Below are 20976 nucleotides of genomic sequence, written 5' to 3' on the forward strand. Positions count from 1 at the left end.
TGGCCTCTGGGAAATTAAACAACAATATGAGCCTTTAGTTGCCTGCCAACCCACCCTGTGTCACAATATTGTCTTGTGACAATGCAGTCAGCATTCCGTTTCTCTAAAATAAGGCACTGTATTGTACCAATTTCATCACAAGCACGTTTTGCATTATCATATTGTGCCAGACCATTGGGATACTACCTTGGTAATGTGGTTAAAAAACAAACTCTGTTTGAAAACCATTCAAATCCAGTGTTGTGAGTAAATGTTATATTGCAAATTATCATTGGCCATCCCAAAACAATGTCTACTTATCTTAAAACACATTTTTTATGAGAATACTTATTATAAATACATATCTGACGAAACACATGTTCTTTACAGTTTCTCAATTTGAAATAGCACTTAAAAAATAGCACCATTCTGTTATAAGAAACAAGCTTTGGTACGTGACAATATTTTGGTAATGCCTGCAGAAGCATAAAAAAAAGATTTGTGAGGATAGACTAAATTGAGCAATAAAAAGAACACCCTCCAAAATATGTGTCCACAATCATTCCATACACCTGCTCACACATAACAACAGCAGCAGCAGTAGCCCTTGAGAGACTGCACAGGTGCAAATCAGGTGTGGGAATACTCGCGTTTTCAAGAGCTTTTAAATTCTACTAGAGAATGAGCTCACACGGACCATAATCCACCGTAGGTGAGGATATGCATTTTCGTCTGCATGTTTGAGCACAGCTAAGTGAGACTTGAGAAACTGATTATTTAAAAAACTTACGCTATTTCGTGTATATTTGTTTTCTGCCACACACAAACCACAACAATAATATATAGTATTGTTCCCCTTTACATTAAAGGAAAATTTTACTTGCTTATGCAATATTAAATACTACCCAAATGGCTCATTATTGATGGAGCAGTAAAAAATATATATTCAGCTGGTGAAAAGGTGAAAGGATTTTCCAGAAAACCTGTTTCCAGTGATATTTCCCTGAAAAGAAAAGTAACATTCACAGCACGTCTGATTCCCCAGTGGCCAAATTGTGTTTGTATCTCAGCAGGAACCAACACACACACACGTATATATAAATTAAAATTATTCTTATTATTATACAAGTGTGCATATATGACAAAGACAAAAATCTCCGTATAGCCTTAACATACTGTAGGAGCAAGTGCTGTTGGCGAGCACCTATGAAGGCTGGCACGGCGCACGAGGGAGTGGTTTGAGAGCAGCATGCGTGGCGACTTGTCTCCTGAGTGGTGATGTTTACTACACATCGCACCAGGTACTCATTTGAGGCTGAGTCGACCTAGGGAGGGACGGGCAGCCTAGGACCGATTCAGATAATCGTCACATGGTGTTGGCCATGAGTGGGGATTGAACACTTCTTCACTTTTATTTGGCTTCCTGCACAAACGTTTTGAATATTTCACATAGCAGATATGCTAACTGTTAAAAAATTACAATATCTACGACTTGTTATATCGTCAATTTGTGAACAACGTTTAGCAATAATAGCCAAGGTTACTTGTATTTACTCCTGTCTGATTTGTGTACGTTGCTAAAAAGCCTTGCTGGGGCTGTAATCATTCTGGGAAATGTAGCATTGCTGCCAGTGCGTAACATCGGCTGGGTAATTTTTTTTTGGTATTTAATGATATGGGTTATAAACTTTCCATCTTTTCTGATGTGCACAAGAAATCCTATTAAGATATGGCTTATTGAGCCAGTTGATTAAGATCAGCTGTGTTTTTTTCTAATAGTTTGTTTCATCTGTGTCTTTTGTAGTGTTTTATATAATTTAACCATGTATTTGAATTGTTAATGTCACTCCCATGGTCACCTATAAGGAGTCCTCTTATCTACAAAACAATGATGAATCTGTTAATAATAGAACTCCCCCTCCCCCTCTCCTTTGAAATAGCTAATAAATTACGTTTTGCTCTTGATTCATCATGCATAATTATCTGCTCTGTACCAATTCAAACGTTGCCTAGCAAGATGAAAGTGTTTCCTAAATAGCATTGGGACATTTTACATTGGAACTCGCACAGGTAAAAGTAATTCCACGTTGACCAATGAATCTCATCACGGATATTGCTTAAAGACTGTGCTGTATGTCTCCGGCTGGCAAAGCTCTCAATCAACTTGATAAACACTTCGGGGATGGCATCACGTTTGCACCAGCGAGCCTGCAAGCGACAAAGCCTGACCACCCCTCAGCAGAGGATTTTTTCAAAACCAACCCTTCCCCCCACCCGCTCTGCTGATATTTCCATTATGGAGTCGAATGACCACAAGAGTCTTATGGCATGAAATGAAAGTAGCTAGGAAGACTAACGTGCTCTGACAGCCTCATTTTTCATGCAATATGCTGCGCGTTCAATGTGCAGGGTTTGAGTCGGAGCCTTCTTTTTGCTTCCAGAGCTCAAAAATTCCGAACCATTATAATTAGTCTCATATATATGCACCCTTACAATAGAAATCATCGCAGAATTGGTGTTTTAATATCGGAAGAGGCCACCGCATGCTGCAGTGGGTGTAAATTCTATTAATTTATCACATAGAATCTTTTGCCTCATTACTTTTCAGCCTTTAAAGCAGAACATGAGGCTTTCCAGTTAATACAATTAGCGCTGATATGCATACCTTCAGAGCACGAAACAAAGATTGTTTTAAAAGCGCAGTACAAAACATTCATAAGATAACAGCCATTCAAAACTGGTTGCATGATATTTTAATTAATGCAATGAATAATGTTTCTTCAATTATGATTTCAGATAAGAAAATTAAGGGTATTCATTTAGGCTTGTTGATACAAGAGATAGGAGCTGAAAGAGCTATGGTGCATTCTTGAGTAAGGAAAATATGTACACAATGTAAATAGAATGTTACAAATATGCATTATATATAGTGCAGCACAAGTGTTTTTTGGAGTGACACTCGTGACAAGGACATGTCCTTTGACCTTCTACTGATAATTAACCCCAGCGAGTCATGGAGGGGGGGGGGGTTATTTAGCCATACTTCACCACATTCGTGGTTGGCGAAGTGCAGGTTTGTGAAGGTGAGGAGTAACATGCCTGGGAGGATAGTAGTACAGTAGAGCAATGGAATTTGTGGCATCAAAGCATCCCCGCAGCCTAGAACACCTGTTACGTACGGTAGTTGGCCATCAAAGAGCTGAAGCAGATTCAAACCTACTTGGCTTCTGAGATCTAAAGACATCGGGTCCATGCTGGAAATGTGATCATAGGCAATGGACATATCTAGACAACCTATATGTGTAAACAACATACACACACCGTACCTACAACACCTGAAGTATATCCACACAAAGCCACTGCGCGATTGAACACGTTCGTACAAAAAAATACACACAAAATGCGTATCGCAATTGTGAAGTTAATTTAAAGATTATTGCAAAAAAAACGTATTATCGTGTGTGCAGACATATGCATCGATTATAAAGCGTGTTATTTGTCAACTTAATGTTACTGTCCAGTTACATCCCCTCACTTTTGGCAATATAGGCTGTTGCACTCAAGATTCGAAATCACAATGGAAACAATAACTTCCATTTTAATCTGCAGAATAATCTAAACACACTTGGGAACAGGAGACGACAATGCTCAGAAAATGAAGTAATAACAGACGATGGTTGAAAACAAAATAAAAAATATAACAAGCTTATATATAATCATTTTTTTTTCACAATAGGTCACGTGGCTCCTGCCGCTGGTGAAGCGAAGGTAATTTAACAGTCTGCTTCTTATCGACAATGGAAACAATATCAAAACACATGTGCACGAGCAGTACCTAAATGTAAGCGTTCAATGCATTCACACACTCAGATTAGCAATGATAGTATATATGAGGGTACAGCCCTGGGGGGAGGGGGTAAAGCTATCACTCCGCGGCGTTCTTGTGCAGCTTCAGAGCACATGTGTTAACAGTGTAATGGTAGAATATAATCGATACATGTGAGATTGTGCTCTTTGGATTTATATGCCTCGCTGACCTGAACATTTGACACCAATCCCATACTTTGGAGACATGATTTGACTGTAATATAACAACAATAATGTGCGCATGAGTTCAGTATATCTACACAGAATATAAACATCACCTGCACTACCATTGCACGCATACGACAATAGTAACGTATAGCATGGGGTTAATGTTTTCTACGTTAGTTTTGATTTCCTGGAAAGTATTAAGTACACATTAAAAATAAACGTTTTTTTTATTAAAACATAGGTATACTTCTATATATTCAAATTAAGAAAGCATGTCACTTACAAATAATAACGTTTCTAAAGCACAAACTAACGTAGACTTTCTTCGACAACATCGGTTTGATTTTGATCATATTTTTTATAAACACATTTTATGACACTATCATCCGCTTGAGCACTGTGAAGCAAAACCGGGACCAGGGCACCATAACAGACACTGCACCAAGCTAAATCTGAAGATTAGGCCTCGCTTTAGCGCTCACGTTGAAAACCTGCCTTCCGAACGTGGCCATCGACATGTTCATCAATTTATTAACTTCACCCCCCCTCCCCCCCCCAGTTGGGCCTAACTGAACCCTGCGAGCATTATGCACATGTGCAGTGACACCCCGATCATCACAATCTCCGCAATGATGTGAGAAACAAAACCTACGCTGAGCCCGGCATAGCCTTGACACACACTGACCTACCAAGCCGGGTCCACAGAGGAACTCTTTGTACAATATCACAAAGGATGTTATTAAGCCTATAGTCGGATTCCACTGTTGGGGGAGATACAGTTGAAGAGCTCTGATCCTCAATCTCAGATTTCACCGTGGCTGCCATTAAGTCGAGGAGGATCAGGAAAGGGCCTCACAGATGCTATGCCGTTGGTCGGCAGGCAGCTCGCCACCCTTCAGATCCTGTCTACTTTATCGAGTAGAAAAAAATGCTTTCCCCACCTCTCTGTAAAACAACCTCTCCCAATTGTTTCAACTGCTGGAAAGATGTCAGGGAACAACTCGGAAGTTTGACCACGAAACAATGGTCTTAATGATTCAGGTATAACTATGGAAACTACCCGCTTGAGGTGTTTCCTAGGTGAACCCCTCATCAGCAGATAATCCATGTACGGTTCTATGTGGACTTTCCTTCCCCTGAGGTTTGTCACCAAATGAATCAGAACTTTTGGAGAGGCTGGTGTGAACTCGTGACAGACCAAAAGGAAGGGAGTACATTGAATTTGTTGGTGATATCAGCAAACCTCGGGAAGCAACTGTGACGCCTCCCTCTAAGCGTCTCCATCAAACACCCACGAAAAGGTGCAGATTTTGACTTTGAGGACACAAGCTCATGAGCATGTTACCCTTATCTCTATTTTTCGTCTCTTTGATCACCTTCTTCAAATTCTCAGATTCCTTCTTAATTCCCCCCTCCAATCTAGATCTGAAGTTTTCGTGACTGCAATTATCCATACTCTCTGGTTCTTTCGGTGAAGTCACGTCGGTATAAAATAAAATAATAAAATAATAATAAATTAATTAAATCACGACGTTTCGGAAGCAACACAAGCGTCCGTCAGTGTAGTTGTAATCAGGAGGATCATGTATACCCATTTTGTGTACCATGTGATGTCTCCATGAGAAAAAAAATATCTATTGGGATCCTGTCCCTAAATCATCACTAGATCAACATTCACCACCTTCCCTTGGTGACCTTCTAGCCCTTGATGAATTCAGAGTTCAAGAAGAAGAAAAACTGGAAGATAATTTTCATATTGCTCTTTTATGAGCCTTCCCCTTGGACTTTTTAAATATCCCTTTCTTAAACATGAAACGTGAATCACACAGAGATGAGATTCTGTTAGCATCCTCTGGGCCATAATTTATCTTTCTCTCGTCCATAATTGTTGCCTCAGATCAAAGCCTCAAATTGCTGGGCCTTTTACCTAGGTATGTCTGTAAGTGATCGACTTGGGCCCTCGTCAATTATTTTGGCTCCTCCTCAGCCTCGGAATCGTAATAATTGCCCTGTGAATCCCCCTCTTGAGAGGGTGACTCACCCGACCACTCATAGTCATCGTCAAATGGTCCCCTAGTTAATGCCCATCCATCTCTCATGAATGATACACCTACTCAAGATGCATAAGTAGACTGTGAGGGAACTCGGGGTAAGTGAAGCCCCCCTCTGTCGAAGGCGACTGACCTTGCGCTAGCAGAGGTAGATGGTGTTTGGCCTCCTGACTTGTAGCTGTCTGACTCGGGTGATGCTGTGCGGCTGCTTGGAATCAATTTGGTACCTGCTGTTTTCCTGTATTTTTGCACCCATTTTTGCCACGTAAAATGAGCCATCTGAGCTTTGCACCTGCGGCCAAACCGACTCCAGCCTCTGTTCTCCGTGTTGTGAGGCATGCTCCTTCCCTCTAAGCGCTCTCTTTTGTCGACAGTGCTGTACACATTTCAGAATCCTGGGTCTAACAACCATGCAGGGAAAACATCATCCGTAGGCATAGTACGTCCTCAGAGATGTATCATAGTCTGAACAAAAGCTGGGATAAGCAACCATAGCAGGATCCAGGGCACTTGAATTTGCGAGCCCTGTAGGACGTTTCCTTCAGCGATTGGCTTCCTGAGCACCTGCCAACTGATGTTGAAGAATGTGTCGAGCATTGATTGCTTGGGCACAATTTTAAATGGGAAGTCTGCCAGCGCTAACATCATTGAAAGACTCTCACGGTATTGGAACCGCAGGAATTTCTGGTGATCGGGATCTAGAAATTTTAAAACTGACGTCACTGTGCAGGGCGGGATGTAAGGTGTCACTGAACATTCACATCATACCCCCAGACCATGCGTGTGTGTTTGAGTTTGGTGTTTCTTTGTCGGGTTCCGGAGGTCGGGCTGCATCAGAAATCGAATTTCAGTAATGTGGGAATGTATACTTTCAACAGTTGATATTCTATATTTCATCTCGTGGTATTTTTTTTTGTTGTCAGATGTTTTCAATGAATATAATGAATAAATAAGCTCTAAATACCAAATAATAATATTTAATATTCTTTGCACACATACTTACTCAATTATATATTTGAACGCATTACAGATACACAGATGGAATTCGCGTTTCCGCGTGCGAGGCAGAAAGACGGTGTGTGTGTGTGTGTGCATTCAAGATGCTGCAAACCTAAATGTAACGTAAGTCACGGGTTCTGCTCAGAATGAGATTTCCCCCCCCTACCCATTCCCCACCCCATCGATAGCTGCGGGCTCACTTCTTGGCGCTGACTTGCCCCACGTTGATGCGAACGCATATGACCTTGCGCGTCTGCACGCCAGGAGCGCAGGCCGTTTCTCCAGTCGATGCGGCCGCCCCCTCCGTTGCGTTCTGCTGCACCCCGAGGCTGGGTTCCTCGGCGCAGGGTCCCCAGGGCCCCGCCTGCCAGTGGTAAACGGTGCAGGCGTGCTCGTTGCACGGTCGCCACTCCTGGAGGCCAGGCCTCGCCAGGGCAGTCCTGTCCGCCTGCGGTGTGTTTTGAAAATCGGCGGTCGTTAAAATAAACAAAATTAAGCTGGAAACCCAAAAAAACCCGGTGTCAATAACAACCTCTACGCGCTTTCAAGCGTCAGGTTGATGCCTGCAGCATCGAGCAAATGTGCTCTATTGGTGACGCGCATCACATTTTTTTAAAACGATCAATGCTAATGCTTTCATTTGCTTAAAAGCCACGAATGCAAATGTGCCTTTTTTATGGGGGCTAATTAGTAAATCTGTCCATGAGGCTTATGTATATTTTCATTTGAATTATTTTGGAATGCATCGTAAGGCACTTAGCATATGAGCTGTTTTACATGTGAATGTTTTTTTTAAATAAGTATCTGATAGCACTCATATTAATTGTGCAAATGTTGTGTGCATTAGTATTTACTTCCAATGAACCTGGATGCGATATGAAAATTGTTCAGTACATCAAATGAATTATACTTAATTTGCAGATGACACCTACAGCTGTCAAGTCGAGCAGGTGTACAAAACGCGTACCCCAAGGTGACTATTTAGGCAATTATATAACCTGTTTAAAGAGGTGCTTTAATACAAGTATTAGAAGTTATAGCAGATGTTCCGTGAGAAAGTAGTAAGCACATACTGTAATTGTACATGGCACATCAACAATGCAAAATATTTCATGCCTAAATTCAAGTTTCAGCACAAACACATTAGACTTACTAGTCTTTTTCCATGTACTTGAGAAATATGTAATATAATTGAAGTTATATCCATGGGACCATTTTGCCAGTATCAAAAATGATCCATAATAAAGGTTTTTTGGGTTAGATCGCATAAATATATAAATGTGCCGTTAAAACCCGCCACCACTCGACACAGCCAACTAGTAAGGGTTGTCACGTAAACAGAACGTGGCCAATTCGTCACTAGTACAGCACTAGCGTATAGTGTAGTATATAGTAGTGTAGTGTATAGTGAAGTCTATAGTGTAGTGTATAGTAGTGTAGTGTGTAGTGTAGTGTATAGTGTAGTGTATAGTAGTGTATAGTGTAGTGTATAGTAGTGTATAGTGTATTGTATAGTAGTGTATAGTGTAGTGTATAGTAGTGTATAGTGTAGTGTGTAGTGTAGTGTATAGTGTAGTGTATAGTAGTGTAGTGTGTAGTGTAGTGTATAGTGTAGTGTATAGTGTAGTGTATAGTAGTGTATAGTGTAGTGTATAGTAGTGTATAGTGTATTGTAAAGTAGTGTATAGTGTAGTGTATGGTAGTATATAGTTTAGTGTATAGTAGTGTATAGTGTAGTATACTAGTACAGCACGCCGGTGTGTTGGAGAGCCAAGCCACAACATTTACAATCTGAGTGCGACGCTTCTCCAGTAATTACAACCAGCTTCATCAGGCAACAGCCAGATTTGTGGAGAAGTGTAACGCGTTCCTTATATAGACGCGTCGATGTGGTGACCACACTTCTGCGCTCTTGCGCCCTTTGAACTTGTCCTTCCTGTCTATTGTGTGTATTAAAATAGTCGTACCAACAGTAATCCCTATTGAAGTAAGCTGCGCTTTGTAGGCATGCATTAAAATAAAGTATTATTTGATGATTCGCTTCCACGCAGCACTAAGGCGGTAGCTATCCGAACGGTTAAAGTAATTTTTTTCTTTCCATTTCGATAAATTCTCTAAATAGTCTTGGACAGTAGTAGCTAGTTTTGCACAGAACTTTAACATTATCAAAATCAATTGAGTGTCCTTGTTGGCAAGCGTGTTCTGCTACTGCTGACAGTTGTATTTGGGAGAATTTCATATTTCTCTGATGTTCTTTTAGTCTTGTGCTGATCATTCGTCCTGTTTGCCCAACATAACATTTACCGCAGGTGCAGTTAATCCTGTACACACCTTCTGTTGATAGCTTCGGCATTACATGTTTTTTTACCAGATATTAATTTCTGTATTTTATCTACCATGCCAAATCTGACTCGGATGTTTTATTTTTCCAAACAGCTGGCTAGTTTATCAGTTACTTCCGCAATGTACGGTATTTTGATCGTTTAAATTACTGGGTCAGTTTCAATGCTCCTGTTATTTGATTTGGTTCCGGCATTAAATGCTCTGTTGATTTGTGCATCATTGTAATCGTTCATTTGCAGCGCTTCTTTAACATATTGAATTTCACTTCTCAGAATGTCACCATCTGACACTTTCTTAGCTTGATAAGAGCAGCTTTCTGTGCAGGGTGATGGTGTGACTGCATTCAGATAGGTGTCAGTATGTATTTTCTTTCGGTAAACACTGTGTGTTATTTTACTATTTCGTTGGTACGGCTATTTTAATACACACAATAGACAGGAAGGACAAGATCAAAGGGCTCGCATAATGCACATGCATAATGTGCGTTCACTCAGTACTCCCCACCCCCCACTTTGCGCAAGAGCGCAGAAGCGTGGTCACCACATCTACGCCTCGATATCAGGAACGAAACAGACTTCTCCACAAATCTGGCTGTCGCCTGATTAAGCTAGTTGTAATTACTGGTGAAACGTCGTACTCAGATTGTAAATGTTGTGGCTTGGCTTTCCAACACACCAGTGTGCTGTACTAGTTCACTACACTATACACTACACTACTATACACTTCACTATACACTAGTGCTGTTCTCGTGACAAATTGGCAAGTTCTGTTTACGTGACAACCCTTACTAGTTGGCTGTGTCGGGTGGTGGCGGGTTTTAACGACACATGTATATAGTTATGCGATCTAACCCAAAAAAACTTCTATTATGGATGATATTGGTCGCGAAAGCCTACGTATTAATCCAAAATTATGAAAAATAATTGAAGTTAATGCACTGCCATCTGCTACCCACAACATAGCCTTGCAGCCTATATCACTTGGTATGTACAGTAGTGTCCCACACAAGCACTATCCAGGCTCAATCCTGCTTCTGACAACATACAAGATCTGGTGCATTCTGTGTGATTTCATTTATTTCCCTTTATTAATATTCTGCTTGATGAAAACCTCCCCACTCCATGTTGGTCATGGGGATTGTTGTTATTGTTATTATTATAGACAAAATAATCAACAAAACAAAATCGAGAGTAAATTTTCATTTCATCTTGTGTTACGTGTAAAATGTTCCTTTGCAACATGGTTTTGTTTCCAGCATCATATCCTGTTTAGATTTTTTAAATGTCATTAGTGCAAAAATATGGCCCTGGGTGCGGGGTTTAGTTGTTATGAAGCATATTGGAGAGGCATATATGATCCCTACAGCAATTGATACATATTTAGTCTTGATACCACAGCACAATAGCCAAGTCATTCAATGAGAGGTATTGCTATTTATGAACCCACAAACAATCACGCTGCATTCCCCAACAAAAGAAGTCACCTGTGCACATTTTAATGGCTCAGCGAGACAGGACAAAGCATGACATTATTTTCAAATTGGTATCTGTTGACAAAGAGCATGAGAAATCGCGTCCTGTGGCCATGACAATTAAAGGACACATCTCTCCAAATGTAACATTTACAATGAGAGTTTTAAATAACAGCAGAGCAATTGTACGATTGTCATGTCACATTACAAAGTGGTGTCTAAAAGGGAAAAAAATACTTCGGATTCTAATTTATCGAAGTGCCTCAACAGATACAAATGAACAAATATTTGCTCTGTGTGTGGGGAGAAGAGTAACACAGTGGTCTCTGCACCCAGTGAGATGAGTTGAATGATTGACATCTGAACTGGTCCTGGGCCCCTTTTATGAGTCTGCACTGACGAGGAAGGTGAAATATGGTCAAACAGCGCCCCAACTAGCATTGTGTGCCGAGGCTTTTATCCAGAAATGCACAGAAAATTGATGTATATCGCTTTATAATAATTTAAACTTAGAATATCAATAGATGTAAGAATAGAAAAACATACATAACAAAAAAAATCTCAACATTTTTAATTTGCCCACAAATTACTTGATTTGTTAAAAACACGTAAAATATCGCCCCTTACTGGAAGACTATAACTGGCATTGAAACGTAGTGCCTTCATGATAGTATATGTACTGCAACAACAGCATGGATACAAAATGTATTCACTCTAAGAATTACATTGAATACCATCTACTATGAGCATTTCCATATGTTCTTTAAAAAAAAACTATAAACTGTTTTACATTTAACAACACACTCATGTATATCCATAATAAAACGCATGGATATTTAATGCACGTATATTTAGACAGACAGGATCACATATGCAATTTAAAGGTTCTTAGGTAATAAATAATATTTTTCACAGTTGTGTGCTCTAGTCCTGCATTGGGTGCAGCTCATTAGCGCATAACCAACCGTCTTGTCCTCCAATAAATCGACACTTCATTTGTGACGTCTTTGTAAGTATTCATTATTGTCCCAATGTGTGTCAGCCACTCTGCCCACAGGGATAGCTGTTTGAAGAACCGTTTTCGCACTTATTATTGAACAGAGGGCAGAGCGCTGGGGTTTGACACTTAAAAACATGTTTTGCTGTGTAGGCTAACAACTTATTTTTTCATGAAATAAAGAGCAATGTTTGAAAAAAGGACAATTTTTCTTCTTTCCCCACCAGTATCATTGCAGAGAAATGCATTATCCCCGTGTGCACTTGATGCATCAAAGTCAGCCCCCCATTTTAGATTGACCCAAATGCCCTGTTAACAGTGACACAATAAAACGGTACGTCAAGTGCACTGGGGTTTTGGGAGTTTTTTCCCTAAAAGCACAAGCACATGATTACTTGAGGGCCTTAGTGATGCACACATCACCTTGTCTCTGCTTTCAAACCCTCACTGAAATGATATATTGAATCCGAGAGCTGCTCCTTTTTGCTCTAAATTAGAAAAAAAAAATAGCGGCGTGTGCACGGCCAAGTCGCGCCGATTGCAGCCGCGTTAACACGACACACCGTCTCCGGAGAAGGCGAGGATGGAGCGCGTGCGGGACTGCTTGCCCTCCGCGTTCTTGCTCGAGCAGGTGTGCGAGCAGGGCGACCACGTCGTCCACTCGCTCAGCACGCAGTCGCTGGGGCAGGGCACCAGGCACGACAGCTGTGTGGGGAAACCCGGGTCTCCGCACAGCTCCGGCCCTGCTTCTGTGCCTGAGCAAAGTCCAAACACACCGACGATACGAACTCTGGTGATTTCTTCAAACGTTAAAGCTCGTGATGCACGCACCAAAGCCAACGGGGATGAAAGTGTCCGCACCTCCGATGAGCACTGTTGGCTACGTGCGGTGCGAAAGAAGGTCAGCATACATACAGTGCATGCAAGCCATTGCACACAGCTTTAACTCAAGACGATGTAGTTTGTGACATTGCATCCCTTTGCCAATCAACCACTGATTGAAAGACTCCGCATGCCGTGTCAGTCACGGGAGCTGTTGGACCAACTTCCCAACGCTGGTCAGTGTGGGTTGGTAGAGGTAGGACCCAGGAGGAGTTCAAAAATCATAATGGCAGGAACCTCCTGGTTCCACCAGCCCACTGGGGATTATTGTGTCCGTCCGTCCATCCGTCGTGCAGGGAGGGGCTGGGTGGGGAGGGAGGGAGGGGCTGGGTGGGGAGGGGAGGGTGGGGAGGGGCTGGGTGGGGAGGGGCTGGGTGGGGAGGGGCTGGATGGTGAGGGTGGGGCTGGGTGGGGGGTGGTGAGGGTGGGGCTGGGTGGGGGGTGGGACGGGTGGGGCTGGGTGGGGAGGGGCTGGTCACCCCGTGGTGCCCTTATACAACTCAACGTTTAACCTACTCACGCCGGCTTGTGCCCGCCCTCACAGTCGGGCATATTTGCGGAATACACCACGCTGCCGTTGACTCTGACCATTGACCGAGCAACCCAACGTTCCTACCAGCTCACTCCGCAGGAATGTGTTTCACCACTGATGCTAGCTGTGGCTGGGAATCAAAGTCTGGTCGCCAGGTCAACTCACTACTGTGCCACCGCTCCACCTGCACACACACACGCGCACACTCTACAAGGCGATCCATTTATAGATACCCCAACAATTTTAATGTTTTCTCAACAGATGATTAAATATTGTGAGAGCGATGGCTCCCTATCTTACAGAGCAGGGTGTTGAAATATTTAACGACTGTAGTGAGATTGGTGGGGGACATGTAGAGGCTTTGATATCAATTGATATTTTCTATAATATTTATCATCCACCAATCAAATACATGATAGTTGAAAGTTTAACACGTAGGCTTTCGCGACCAATATCATCCATAATACAGGTTTTCTTGGGTTAGATTGCGTAAATATATGGATGTGTCGTTAAACCCGCAACCACCCGCCACAGCCAATAAGTAAGGTTTGTCACGTAAACAGAACGTGCCAATTCGTTACTAGTACAGGACACCAGTGTGTTGGAGAGCAAAGCCACAACATTTACAATCTGAACTATATATGTTCACACCATACGTAGCCAACCGTGCTAATCGGAGATTTTAGTGGGGTATCTGTAAATTAATTACCGTGTACAGGCGTCCCTCAGCGTAATGCCCTCCTCCCCCCATAGCGTGAATTCGCAGTGACACGATTCGTCTTTTGGGGACATACTTCACAACGCTATGCATTTCAGAGGTACGCGCGAAACAAACAAAAAAATGCGTAATTAAATGTTTCTATCTTCTTGGTTCTTTCGGTAAAGTCACGTAGAAGGGAAGTATTATGTTTTATTTTTATTATTTTATTACTTCCCTTCTACGTGACTTTACCGAAAGAACCAAGAAGATGAATCCCTGCAGTCACGAAAGCTTTAAATCGAAATTTAAATGTTTCTAAACAAAAAAAATTCAATGATAAAGATTCGAAGTGCAGAAATTATTTTTCGTCGGTTAACCAAACCTTCATCTGATGACGTCACAGTGTCATGGACTCTGCACCACGTGGAAGCATTTAAGAAGCTCTGAAGTTACTCCACATGAAGTAATCTTTGTAGGAAGTAGTCTAATTAATTTCAATTATTATTTGTCATTAAACTACTTATGAATTTTTTTTCTTAATGTTAGCATGTATTATTAAGTATTATAATCACGCGGATTTTGTAAATTAGGACTAAAATTATGAAATGATACTTAATTTTTATTCGGTACCCCCCCCCCCACCCCCCTTATAACTCGGGAAAATATGCTCATACGGCGAGATTCGACTTGCGCGCTATTTTTTATGCGAGGAACGCCTGTATATCCGAATTGTAAAATTGCTGTCACAGGGCCATGTGCTGCAAATTTGCAGAATCCAAAAATGAAACTGAAATAATGCTTACATTTTTTTTTTACGAAAGTGTGTTTTAGCATAACATTTTACCCCATTTTATCATTAAATAACTTGCAGTATCGTAACATTCGAGCCACCTGTTAGTCGAGTGCAGACCTATAAGAACTTTATGTCTCGACTAATTAAGACCCATTTTCACCATTTAATGCTTTAATTGGCTGACTCCACCTCCACCAACTCCTAAGCGAACCAATTATAAAAAAAAATTGGAAACGGATACTTCTAAAGAGCGCCATGTTATATCAAAATGTACCGTATATACTTTCTTAGATGTCCCTTAAGACTCCACAGTAATTATAGAGGACTAGAATTGCTTTAATTTATTTTGCGGATGTGATTAAATGTCTATTCGGGCCAAGACTATTTGTGTCTGGATCACGATATGGCAAAGAGAAAGCTATATTTACATGCAATTTGCATAGATTTAGTGGCCTTTTAATAATTTATTCATCATTAAAATGCAACATAGATGACAATTTGTTCTCATTAAGTGTAATATTGAGCTGTATATATATAATTAGCTACGTTGAGTACAGATTGGGAGATATTCTACAGATAAATAAAGTAGATGAAAGGTAACCTAAATAAGTGATTCAATACCTCTAAAATATGCATATCCATCACTACCCTCTGATTTGAATTTTACATATTACAAGGCAGCACAATAGAGCCACAGTATGGATTTATCCGAAATTGTAAAGCGTGATTCTGGTAATGCAAGCACTGCCACTGACTATTCCCCATCAATTCCATACATGTCAAACGCAGCCACCTACCCAGCCTGCTAAAATCCAGGCTTCACTTGGCCATCACTAGGCCTTCCAAAATTGGAATTTAGATCTGGCTCAGGGTCCGGGCTTTCGGGCAATGTCTCTTTCCAAGCCAGTTTTACGAACAGGCAAGGTTTAAGATAGCATGCGGGAGAAAGAAGAGTGGGTGGAATATAAATTGAATGCAGTGAGAGCATGCAAGCAAAAGGCCTGAGTTCAGCTTTTGCCAAAATTATTTTTTTTTAAGATTAAGGCAGATGAAAATATACATAGTTCCCAAGTTGTCTTGTGAGTGTGATCAACACAAAGTTTGCAATTCAATGCATGTAATTGCAATTCAAATTCTCAACGTTTATTTAAATTGCCATGAGAAAATTACAGTGCTGTTTTGTATACAATGAGCTGTATTAGTAGTGTATAACAACGTTTTGTAACATTACATAATAGCAAGACAGCTGTAAATGGTGAATAATATTGAATTTCAAATGAAGTGTTACAACGATAAATGGATTTCTGGAAGTTGTTTGAATGGTAGTGCCACTTTAAAAATGCAAAACCAACTGCATTGAAATGCTTTGTAATAGTACATTTAAGAATATACATATATATTTGGAACAGCTAATTAAGTTTAAAAATATATATATAATACATACAAATTGATGTGCAACTAAATGCGATGTAACATGGCCAAGAGGGGGGTCGAAGTTATAATGATAAAAGCACTTATTAAGACAGAACGGATGCTTCCAGTGCTGGGCAACATGGAATTCAATAACAATGTAAGAAGACAAGACATGCACCCGGGATTCTGCAGAGCCGAGTTCGTGGGGCCTGCTTCAGGGCACGTTAACATCCAAATGCCATTGAAGGTTACTTCAATGGCATTTCAATGGCATTTCAGAACACACGAAGAAAGTATTTTAGTTGATTTTCAGTACCATGTACGTCTGCTAAACTGTCGGTTATTGGTGTTCTAGGTTGAAATATATATATATATTTGTCTGAACAGGACAAGTAACAAAAACAAAATACCATTTGAGCCAAGTTTTAAAATAAATTATCTGGAAAGGTGATACTAAGGCTTACATCTATATCAATATACGAGTACGATATGTTTACGTTCATGACATTGGTGACAATGTAAAAAAAAAAGCTTTTCTCCCATTACAGGGATGATGTCAGACCGTAAAGAGCATTCCCTTCGGCCATATATTAGACTCAGACATCCCTGTGCACAAGTGGAAGAGTAATGAAGCTGCCCAGAGGCAGTAGCTCTTCTCAAAGATGCTTGGCCAATACTAATGTGTGGGTCACACTCCACACCTTCAACACTGCATGGCTGCCCAGACAGACCACTTTTATTCGGCATTAACATTTCAGAAATGACTTTCTCCTTGAAAATGATTTGGAAGACTTTTTTCCAAACTTATATTTATTATTTTAATAGAATTCACACAATTTTCCCCCTAATTAACAATGTGCTATATACATACCAATTGATTGAAAATGAAATTGTAACGCCTCAATGTGCATCCGCAAGCCCTATACCATGGCAGGTAAAATATGAAAAAGGACATTCAGTTCTAACGCAGCCACTTGATCAACGCACTTAGATGCTGACATGAGTACATGTATTCTATTAATTCCCATGGTGAGCACATGCCTATTTAGCACTCTCTGAGAAGACACACGTTGAAGCACTTGCATCTTAAATTTGTAGAGGTTTTGTTGTTGCAATCATTGCCGACTGCGCTGACATCACTTGAAACCCCTTCTGGGCAGAGGTGGCAGCATTCATTTTTCACTTTGATGCCCCAGGGCTTAAACCTGGGACTGCAAGGGTATGCCGGCTCAGTAGCCTGACACAGTGTATGAAGACCCCCAAGGCATTGGGCCATATTTGTTAAGATCAAATCAAATTGTTCAAAATAATATTCACTTTAATGTTTTTCCAGAGAGTTTCTTCAATGTACCGCCCATTCCAGGTAGGCCAATAACAAATAACCATAGTATCTGTTACATTTTGGCTTAAATTGGAAATGAATATATGTTTAAACTTGATTTAATAGTTGAAGCCATGGCTTTAGTTCAGTTGACTTGAATATCAAAAATTTGTGTATAGATTCTACATGATTATTTAAATGTGTTCAGGAATGTTTCACAGCAACTTTCATTTCTTAATAAAACATGTTACAAATGCAACAACCCAGTCATTTTATTTAACCATTAAGGAAACTATATATGTGTGCACTTTACACATCTTCTTAAGACAAAACGATACCAACACATGGGGCTGAATGCAATAAATACTTGCAAACGAATGCATAGAAAACACCTTACACACTTGTAAAATGTACTCTTTATATCACACCTGATAATTCTCGCTATACTACAGCTCCATTGCAACTGATATTTGTGAACGTATCGACCTGTCACAATCATACAAAAACACTTGAGAATCTAATGTGAGGGTGAGCTACATATCATAAAAAAATTTCGAAGTAAAGTAATGTATTTAAGTTGTTGTACATGTAAAATATTTGCAAAGAATGTGTAACACAGGCACAAGTGAAGTCCAGTCTAACGAGAGACTCTTTGCCACATAAAATGGCATGTTTGTGTAAAACAAAAAGAAGTGGCTAATAATTTACAATGTTTAAAATGGAATGATAAGACACGAAGTGAAAAGAATGTTTAAAAATGTCCAAAAACCGCCTGCCTTGTAAAATATTCATGCCTTGTGAGAGGACAGATTTCACGATAAACTACTTGTGGAGAAGCACTTACAGAGGGAAAAATTAACCCGTAAAAACAAAGTTTTTCACTATAAATCCTTTATATGCGTGGCGGCTAGAGTCCTCTCGTCCTCTGGCTTGAGATGGCTGCCACCTATGGGTCAGATGATTGCCTGCCACCATTAAGCAATTGGTAATTAAATATAATTTATTTTTTCCTAAAAAGTGTAAAAATTTTGAAAAATATTTCACGAAAATAAATTGTCACGCACAACGAGTCTGTGTGCAAAATGTCAGCTCGATTGGATCACGGGAAGTGGGTTAAAAAACGACCGAAAGATTTGCACGGTCGTAAGCGCGCAAGCAAGTGAACTTAATATAAAGGATTTAAAAAGGTCTATTTTCTATTTTCCCTGAGGATTTTTGTTTTGTCATCTCAGCAGTGGCTATGATGTTTGCTTGCAAAAAATGCAGGTGAGCAGCTGTCGAATCAAGAACACAAATTACGAGGAAAGTTATTTTAGGTGTTGCCTTCAGAGAACAATCAAAATAATGTAATTGGATTTTTTGCCCATTGCAAGGGCACATTTGAGTAAACGGAACGCAAGGTAGACACTCAAGCTTTTGCATTCTTCTCTTTTGAGATTTCATTAAAGATACTCTTTTCTCAATTGTTCGACACTGTATTTTGCAACATTTGTCCTAAACTAATACACATAAACTTAAAACTAAAACATACACTGTATACCCTGAGGGACGTACCACATTTATTGTTTCTTTTAATGCGGAAAAAATAGCAGCATATAGACACACTTCGACACGAATGATTTACTGAAACATTGTAGTGGGTATATCATAAAATGTGTGGAACATAGATTCACCAGGGTAGTCAAAGATGGGTCATTGTAAAAAAGCTTTGCTAAACATGACGCTGTGCAACACAACACACTAAAATTAACAACTTACGGTGTAGACTTTCGTCTCGATGGCTATATTATCTTAATAGGTCACTTTGAAGATCGCTCTTATGATGCAAAGCATAGCAGACGTTTACCAGTTTGCAACTGTGTTGATGTGCCCATTGGGCTTATGATCCTCTTTTTTTCTTGATGCTAACAACATACAAATGAAATATTGAGTATTAAGTGGAATCTTTTATGGAGAAAAAGGGCATTTGCGTCAAAAGGAAATGTACTTTAAATTCGGCAGCCTCATAAACATAGCCTGCCATAGAAGTGAAGAGGGAGGTGATGTCAAGATTCCCTTGTGGATATTTTGTTTGCAAAATTCATCTTGCCCCAAAAAAATTATGTTTACGAGCTGAGCAGGAGGGAAATTAGTTTCTTCCTTTCTGTTTTTTTTTACTTTGGAATTGAAGAAAATGTGGATTATTACCTAAAACTCGAGCAAAGAGTCGTGCATAGCTCATGGCATTTTCGTCTATACATTTTATAATGTGTTTAACTGCTGGGCAAACAATTTATTAAATAGTAAGCCAAATTCATTTCATCAAATGGCAATGAGAAAAAGGCACCGTAGCCAATTAGTTTTCGGGTTTTTTTTTATTTCCACCCGACATGAACCCACGGCGTTCTGCAGAGCATGAGCACAGTCATATTTCATAAATAATTAAATGCGTGCATATGTACTCATTTGAGTAAATAGGATTTTTTTTTATTAATGCCCTAATTATACTGGACATCTCGTTTGTTACGAAGCGCAACTTGTAAACCAACCTTCCAATCTCCTAATGCCTCCACTGTAGGCAAAGTGCTTCATCCTAAAGTCCATTTGCATTGTTGAACAAACTGATTAGAAAAGTGCACAAAAATGCCACCTCATCCTTCGCTGTCTTAGGATTGTCAGTTGCCCCTTCTCGCCCTACTCCCAGCATCCCGCAAGCAGCAGGTCGCTCAACATCTGCTTCGTGGCGCCGCGTTGCATTTTTATTGTGAGATCCACACCTGTCTTGCTGACCGAAAAGCCAACTCGGTGGTGTGCAACTGTGCAAATCTTACTGACGAGGCTTTATGCTGCTCTGCAGTTTGATGTTGTGAGAGAATGTAGTTTTTAAGCAGTTGTTCAATTAAACGTAATTTCGTGTTGTGGCTGTGTGTGATTGTGTGTATGCGTGCATGCTTTGCATCACACGTACGTGTTAAAGATACAGATCTGTCGTGTTTACGATGTCCGCACTGTCGCACATGAATACTTCCCATCACAAAATCATTGTTCAAATATGTGGAACGAAGCCAAACAGAGAAGTAACAGGTACGTTTGTCAAACGATGATATTGAAAATGTTTAAGCATCCAAAAATGTAGATGAAAACATTTTAATTCAATGCAATATATAGTTAAAATGACAAGTGCAGTTCAATTATGTTTTAACTGTATGCATTACATTACTCAAACGTATATTCAGCTGTGCAGAAGCAACGCGGGCAACTGTTCAATCATCATGCTTGTTTGGTGTAAACGTAATGTGTGTGTGTTGCTGGGCATGCAGTTGTGTACTGCGTAATAGGACATACGCTTTTTCCTTCCAGAGGTTATAGCACATGCATAATTCCAAAGGTATTGCATTTTTTTTTAAACGGCCTAATTAAATGAAATACAACCTTATAAAATAAGCAATGTATTGTACATGTACCCACATAATAGACTACA

General features: G+C 40.2%; 1 protein-coding gene across 1 annotated transcript in view; it reads right to left on the reverse strand.

Moving 5' to 3' along the window:
- The window catches only part of THSD7A (thrombospondin type 1 domain containing 7A), a 329681-nt gene that overhangs the window by 100092 nt on the left and 208613 nt on the right, over positions 1-20976 (reverse strand). Inside the window, 3 exon segments of the mRNA XM_061554639.1 lie at positions 7265-7491; positions 7493-7512; positions 12439-12630. Coding sequence (XP_061410623.1) covers positions 7265-7491; positions 7493-7512; positions 12439-12630 — 439 coding nt within the window.

This window comes from Lethenteron reissneri, chromosome 20, assembly GCF_015708825.2.
Source record: "Lethenteron reissneri isolate LAM-NWPU_2019-01 chromosome 20, ASM1570882v1, whole genome shotgun sequence".
Classification (NCBI taxonomy): Eukaryota; Metazoa; Chordata; class Hyperoartia; order Petromyzontiformes; family Petromyzontidae; genus Lethenteron; species Lethenteron reissneri.